General features: G+C 35.5%; 1 protein-coding gene across 1 annotated transcript; it reads right to left on the reverse strand.

Annotated features, from left to right (window-relative positions):
• Positions 1-811: 811 nt before the first annotated feature.
• On the reverse strand, positions 812-6,278 carry LOC113830323 (A-kinase anchoring protein pkaap; the record flags this gene model as incomplete). The annotated part of the gene is given in 6 exon segments (XM_070119836.1): positions 812-1,651; positions 2,394-2,523; positions 2,788-2,974; positions 4,594-4,702; positions 5,396-5,540; positions 6,260-6,278. Coding segments are annotated over 6 exon segments (758 nt in total), but the record flags the coding sequence as incomplete, so codon positions are not given.
• Positions 6,279-8,530: the final 2,252 nt, after the last annotated feature.

Raw genomic sequence — 8,530 nt, forward strand, 5'->3', positions numbered from 1 at the left:
TAGCCTTAATCAGAAATAATATTCCTTCTCCTTTAATATATGAAAGATGTTAAGTGATAAATAATGAAATATTTTCCAATTTTGTTTAATTTTCACTAGTGAAGATAGTTAACTCGAACTAACCTCCTTAAGTCTTTTAACAACATAATTGGAAAATTAATCAGACTATTTTCTATGGAATGCAGCCCAGTCAGGTAACAGGGGTTACCTGTATATGTATATGCATATATAACTATATACATAGATGTGTATAGATATATATTAAATCATAATTCAGTCATTAATTTTTCTAAAATGCAATCTTTCTTGATGAATATACCCTCTGCAAACAATTGGTCGGTATGGGTGAGAGGGTCAATGTGTGTGTGTGTGTGTGTGTGTGTGTGTGTGTGTGTGTGTGTGTGTGTGTGTGTGTGTGTGTGTGTGTGTGTGTGTGTGTGTGTGTGTGTGTGTGTGTGTGTGTGTGTGTGTGTGTGTGTGTGTGTGTGTGTGTGTGTGTTGTGTGTGTGTGTGTGTTTGTGTTTGTGTGTGTTTGTGTGTGTGTGTGTTTGTGTGTGTGTGTGTGTTTGTGTGTGTGTGTGTGTGTGTGTGTTGTGTGTGTGTGTGTGTGTGTGTGTGTGTTGTGTGTGTGTGTGTGTTTGTGTGTGTGTGTGTTTGTGTGTGTGTGTGTTTGTGTGTGTGTGTGTTTGTGTGTGTGTGTGTGTTTGTGTGTGTGTGTGTTTGTGTGTGAATGTGTGGGTTTTGTGTGAATGTGTGGCTGTGTTATATGTGTGTGTGTGTGTGTGTGTGAATCTGTGGCCCGTCTGCGTGTGTGTGTGTGTGTGTGTGTGCATGTGCATGTGTGTATGTGTGTGTGTATGTGTGTGTGTATGTGTGTGTGTATGTGTGTGTTTATGTGTGTGAATTTGTGTGTGTATGTGTGCGAGTGTGTGAATATGTGTGTGAATGTCTGCGAGTGTGTGACAGTGTGAATGTGAGTAAGTGTGTGGCACAGGTGTGCATACATGCAAGCATGTATGGAAAGAGTGTGAGTGAAGTTCAGCCTCAGTGGTTCCTGCCAAAGCAAAACATATCCTGCCTAGGATACACTCACAGGAATTAGCCTGGTCTTCATTCTGGCCTTGATGATGGCCTTTTTTCCTTTTAAGTAAAATAGCCACTGCTCTCCACTTCCTGCCTGACGACAACATATGCCAAAACAAAGACATCTTACTTCCCAATGCAAGCACTCCAGATCCAAACCCTTTAATTATATCCTCACTGGGGATCCTCTGAGCCTATCCATGAGCTATGACCAATTTTCCCTAGACGCTGTAATGCTAACACCAATGGGCCCCCCTGGGGACGATCAAGCCAAAATAATTAAGTATATGTACATATGTACATTCGTTACTTCAATAAGTGCTCCTATAGTTCACGGTCCTATTATCACATTTCTGTATTTAGCAGATAAATCTGTTCCATTATAGTCACCTCTTTCACATCATGAGGGGAAAACATCACTTAGATTATCCTGTGACACTGAGGATGGTGTGAGTGGTGGTTGGGAGGACTCCATGCTGGATCTGTTGCTGCCTTGCGACCCCAGGGTTACACTTGTCACATCTTTAATGATCATCTCAGCCACTTTGTAAGCCATATCTTCTTTTACCTGAAAATATTTCATAGTCTTTATTTAGTAGCACCGGCAATGGCAGTAGGAACCTACTTCAATATTCATAATTACGTCTTTTTTTGTAAAGAAACATTATTCCTTCTCTGTATAGTATTGCCATCATATTACTAAAGTGATTCCAACATCATATTCTTTGCTATAAGTGCATCACTTTCCAGCATCTTTATTCGAAGACAATGCCAAACTATCTATTCTTAAAATATGTTCCACACAGCTTCTGTACCATTACCTTGAACCTGATATGGACTAGTGTTTATTTCTATATTAACCCATTGGTTGCAAGTGACATTTTTCAAGGTCATATTGTTATGATCAAGATATTACTGTTTTTGTTGCAATAACAGTAACAATAAATAACATTCTATTATTCATGTAAATTTACACATTTTTCTTATTCTGTAATATACCCTACACCACTGGTAACAAGTCGTCAGAAATTAGTTCTTAAACATGGTGACAGTTCTCCCAGACATGGCTAACGGATAGTAAATTTCTCAGTCTTGGATTGGTGGGAATCCTGCATAGGTTCATGAACAATTCCCTTCCTGAAGGCTGAGTCAATTTCACTCTTAAGTGTTTTGTACATCACTCAACATGGCAAAATTTCCCATGACAAGATATTCCCATTGCCCACACCTCAATCAAATTTTTTTTCATGACAAATTCATGTCATCAGAATCCAATAGGTTAAAAAAATGGCTAGTTAATAGTAACTTACCTTGTCCTCATCCATGTTAACAAATCTTTTAAGAGTCCGAGAAATTTTTGACTCTGTCTTGCGATCAGGCTCTGGCTGCAGTTCCGATTCAAATCTTCCAAGCTCATTAATGAATCCACAGCTCATTTTACTGTTAAGAAAATAAAACTACTTGTATCACATATGCATAAAAGAAAGAAAGAAAAAATAAATAAATAAAGTAATATATATACATATATATATATATATATATATATATATATATATATATATATATATATATATATATATATATATATATATATATATATATATATATATAGTTAAGACATGTTAAATTCTTAAAATCCTTGTAAGATCCTGAATAAAACAATATACTCCACAACGAGCCAAATCTTCATGCAGTAAGCCACACCTGAAATTCTTTCTCCTCCAAAGTGAATCTGGATCCGTAATCTGAGCCTCGTCAATTCTCATGGCACCATCCAAATTGTGAAAACGGTGCGTGGATGAAGTATCCATCGCCAGAAGAGTATTTTGCGAACTGATTCCTGCTCCCCCGTAGCTACTGCTCTGCTCACTGCTACATGTGCTCTCGGAGCCTGTGAGGAAAGATAATGGATCCACACTGCATTTTCAGATAGATTAAATGTAAAGAGATGAAATGGAAAAAAATATTTTGCTAAAGAGGATAAAGAAAGCACAGTAAAAAAAAAATAAAAAAAAAATAAATAAAAAATAAAAAAAAATAATAAAATAAAATAAACAATGCATTTTGGATCAACACACATTTAGGGTTTTATCTACAGTATCTGGTAGACCGGAAATCCACTTTTCCATAATAAAAGCTTAAAAAAATTACCTTGTATCCCATGTGTGGGGATCATCAACGATATGCTAAGCAGTAAAGGTGTAAGGCATATAGCTGATGGACAGAATGAATTGTTGGGAGCTTTAGTCAATCAAACACAAAGTCAATTTATATTTTCAACAATATTACTGACAGAATGATACATTGTAAATTTACTTTATCTCTCAGTTTATTGACTCTAAATGACTTCTGTAAAACAAAATTTACGTATTAAAGCTATGAACTATGATCAAAATTATGTAATTGTAATCGCTCTACCCCTTTTACATAACAACAAAATCCGAAAGCAGCAAGAGAACGAACAAAGCTTCCCCCTTTCCTGACAAAGGAAAAATGTAATTCATGAATTTTAAAATCCATGAAATCCCTGTGGTAAGGAAGTATCTTCCATAGCACAAAAATTACATGTGGAAATCACTGAGGATCTGTGCAATAAAATGCTGAAAATGTTGAAAAAAGAAAAGAAAATAAGAAAGTTGCACTGTTAACACACACTGTTGTCAATATGTTTTTACTTTATCCTGACAAAGAATCCTGGATTTAAAATTTCTGATCAGCAATTAAGCTGAACCTCAGATGTGACTATTTACTTTCCCCAAAACAAGCTAGGATTATGTGTGGAAAATATAAACAATAAAAAAAGATTTGATAAATAACCTTTCCTTGGACAAAAATAAATGCAAGTATAATTGTATGACCAAGAGTATCTATATCTTTCTCCCCAAAGTGTATACTCTCTTTCCCCTGTATCTAGCAAAAGTATTTATACACAGTACACTCCCCCCTTCCTCTTTGAAAGCAAAGTACACATAAAACCCCACCCTCTTACTGAGCAAAGAACAAATATACTGTCTCAATCTTACCCAACAAAAACATGTTGCCCAGGGCCTTCATCCAACAAAAGTCCATATGTATCCATGTCCCCTTTATTCAGCAAAAGTGTACATGTAATCGTCTTCCCCCTTCCCTAAGAAAAAGTACACATGTATCCCCCTTTCCCCGTATCAAGGAAAAAGTATACATATATCCCCTCCCTCTTACCTAGGCAAGTACAAGTAGCCCTCTTCCCCCTTACCCAGCAAAAGTATAAATATATCCCCTCCTTCTAACCCAGCCATGTACGCATGCATCCCCCTCCCCCTTACACAAAGCACACATACACTCTCCTCCCCCTTGCACAAAGCACACATCTACACTCTCCTTCCCCTTACAAAAAGTACACATGTACACTCTCCTCCCCTTTACAAAAATACTTATCCAACTTTTGACATATGAGTATAACTGAAACAAGCAGTGGAAGTATTATCAACTGACAAACATGACAATGCACAAGCAAAGAAAAGCAATTACCTGATCTCTTTTTGCGGCCAAGCAGTTCAATACTTGTCTTGACTGTATTAATCAACTCACTCAGGTACTTGATGTGAAGACTGGATGACAAATAGCCAGGAAGGAAATCCTGAAAGAAAAAGATTATACAAAATACACCTGAATCAACAGTATAAAATCATCAGAGGCCTTGATTAAGAAATATGGTTACTAAAAGTACTGGGGACTTTTTAAGATATTAATGTACAGTTGTGAGTAACTTTAAGCTCTGTTATCATTATTTTATATTATCACAGAAGCATTTCATGCACATATGCATTATGATGGAAATACTTTCAATTGCCCAATTCATAAAACAAAGAAAATTATAATAACCTACACAACAAAAGGTTTACTATTACAAGAAACAAATTGTCTTAACTTGTATCTTAGTATATAAAAAAAAAAAAGAAATGAGACACCATTTTTCTACATACTAACATTAAGATAACTTCTTTTGCATGAAAATACAGATATGTGGGGTACATGTATCTGAACTATCATTTTTCACAAATTACAATTTCATACACCTATACATCTGAACAAAACCAAATTTCTCATTTATCAGCTGAAAATAAAACAGGAAGACCAACAGAGAAGACAATAAGAATGCATCTCCAAAAACCCAGCTACACTAAAGAACAAATACAATTTTCATTATGATACCATACACACACACACACACACACACAAATACACAGAACAGTGAGTGCCTTCCCAAGAGTAAACACAACCAAATTACAATAGAGACAAGAACAGTAATCAAATCAAAATAACATATTACCCTTTCTAGAACATGCAGAACCACTCTGAGGGGCAAATTAAAACAGGATGGCAGGGGTCCCTCCTCACGGCAGATATTGCTTTCAACTTCAAATCTTACTCGGTCACTGAATCCTTGTGGACACGTTGCTTGCAGAGAGAAGTACCTGTGAGGTGGGGACATAACACTTCAGAAATATCTATTACAATTTTTTTTTTAACGACTCAAATTTGTTTAAGGAGAGCTATCAGGACTAGCATGAGATTAGGTAAATTTGCATCACTGGTTATGTTTAAGCAACTTTTGGCCACAAAAGCAAAGTCAAGGACCTTTTTCTTTATTACAATTATAGCTAAAAAGCACACAATACAAAGTTTTTCAATTGCAATAATTCAACTGAAATCTCTGTAACAGAACATGGTCAATATATTTTTTTCTCACATTCATTCTAGCTTCAGAAAATTACATTTTTGGTTACCTGTTCTGAACAGAAATCCCTTATTGTTAGATCATTAAAATATAAGAAGCATTCATCTCTCTAAGTAACTGTCATCACTGTTTACAATATTTATGTACTGTACTGGTTATATACACTCCTTTTCACATATTTCATTTCAGTAAATCTAGTTTGTCCACTGTGGGTTTTTCTACCACACATTCTAAGTATTAAGTAATGTTCATTGACCTCTTGGGGATTGTTTTTTACATAAAATAAGGAATTATTTTTCAGATATCAAGACAGTGAAACCAAATATATATCATGAGGTAAGTAATACAGCCACACTTCATGAATAGAAAACTAAGAAAGAAAAAATAAACAACTAGCTGATATAAAGTAGGATTTTTTATCTCCTATTCATCTCTATACTCCTCTTTTTCACTCACTTGTCATACAGGACCATCGACTGCCTGTGCTTGCTGAGGATGTACATGCCAGCATGCTCAATCAGCTGCTGGGAATTTTGAAGCTAACCACAATTGCAGCATTTGCCTTCCCCTTCCTGCTCCAAAACTGAAAAAAAAAATCAGCACTGGTGATTGCTAACTGAAATTCTTGAAATTGATAGCAGTTGACAATGGACAAAAGCATTCACAAAGGAAAATTATTTTAGAAGTAAGATAACCCACAATATATTTATAACATAAATATTCATTACAACAATGTTATTTCCCTCTATCTTGATAACAACAGCCTCCTTATTTAATTATAAAGATATACAGAAAGTATAAATTTTTCTTCCTATACTGCATGCTCTTACCTCCATAAATAAAATCCCGAATCACTATATAGAATGTCTGCCAAACGCACAGAGCCACTGGTAGAACATCAATCTGGTGTTTGAGGTAGTAGTCACTTGAAAGAAATTTTGGGGAGGTATCGGGAAAAAATAAAAAAAAATAAAAAAGCATTCTAAAAAGTCATTTTTATTTCAGGCCTACCAGTTTCTTCATTCTAATTCCTCCCGGACATCCAAACAGCTCTTTAAAAAAACTTAAATTAGTAAATCAAAAAAAAAAGGCTTAACAGATGCCTGGTGATGAGGATCTGAAAAACTTTTAAATTAAGGGCTTTCATCATTTTCAAACTTTCTGCCTACCAAATTTTACCCATATGTGTTACTGCAAATTCTGTTCTCCCCTAAACTGATTCAAAATTTGCACATCAATTTTTGCAACTGAATCTGTGTTTTATCTTCTGTTCTGTTAATAGAAGTTAAACCCACCCATGCTAACAACTAGGGATTACTAGGTGCACTTCAAGTCTTTAGTTTCTCAAACAATTTGTGTGTGAGCTTGAGTTACTTTTAAATCAATCTGGTATCCTGTAATACTTTAAAATCTGCATTTAATCTTGAAAATATAAAAAGACAGATCATGGAACAATTCACAAACATCACCTTAAATTCCTGACTCTACTGGTACCCCTTGTCAAAAATAGGATTTTCATCATGCAAAATGCCCCCTTTTCTAGAAATAAATTGAATTTAGAATTTCTACATTTCGGGCAAGGGACGGGTGTACGAACAAACAGAAATGGATTATCAATACTCACTTTTTTTCTAGGACACCAAACATTTTCTGTGGGGAACAAAGCACTCAGAATCAATGTCTTCCTGAACCACAGAGATCTTTTGTAGGATAACCTCTCTAATATCATCATCTAGACCAATAGACTGTTCTGCACCCCTTTGTATGTACTTGTTGAAAATCTTCATGGCATCCTCTGCATGCTTTGTCAAGTTTCAGCCCTTGAACATCTGAGGCATTGGGACTTGAAAAACCTCTTGTATCTTTTAAAAGGTTTTTTGCTGTAATAACACTTTCACTTCCAACTGGCTTTGTATTGCTTTTTTTTCCTATCCATATATTGGGGTAAATAAACCCCTTCTCATCCTAGTTTTGGGTTCCCTTCAAAAGTCCGAGCACACAGTTCAGCACCTTCAAAGCTCCACAGGGCTATTCAGGGGGGTAACATCATTAGCATGTTTAATATTACTTTAAATCAGGTAAGACCAATTTTATCTCAGATTGTATCCCCTTTCCCTTTCCAAAAATTTTGTCCTTGAATTTGAGCATGACTGAGTAGTGTAATTTCAAATATTTCACTATGTCTGTTTTTGCTTGTTTTCCTGGTCTGTACAATTACTATCACTAAAATCACAAAGATTATCCTAGTTGTGGAATTTGCTATTATGAAGAACATCCGGGCCCTATAGTCACTCCCCAGCTCTGAAGCTGGTAGCACCCAGCCAAACCCATATTTCCCACCCCCCACCTTGCAAAAACTAAGAAGTATGGCAGAGTGGAGTGGCTATCGGGATATCTTCACAGTCACAAACGGGATTGTATTTGCAATGGATCCACCTTTTTCCCCCCGGGAAAAAATGTAAAGAAATTTTGTTTTCATCATTTGTACAAAACAATTTAGCTAACTAAATATTGTGTACCTTTTATTTCTCAAATATCCTATTCCATCCATTTGGCTAGTTTCTTCTCACCATCCCTTAAAAAAAAATTATCAAAATTCTTTGTATCCTTACCTAATACCATTTAGTATGTTTATTAAAAAAATAGCCTTTCTCAAGGAAAACATCACAAAATCCTAGACTCAACTAAACCTGAATTTGCTAACAATTTTTGAAGTCATTAACTACC

The sequence above is a fragment of the Penaeus vannamei genome, unplaced genomic scaffold (assembly GCF_042767895.1).
Source record: "Penaeus vannamei isolate JL-2024 unplaced genomic scaffold, ASM4276789v1 unanchor791, whole genome shotgun sequence".
In the NCBI taxonomy this organism is placed as follows: Eukaryota; Metazoa; Arthropoda; class Malacostraca; order Decapoda; family Penaeidae; genus Penaeus; species Penaeus vannamei.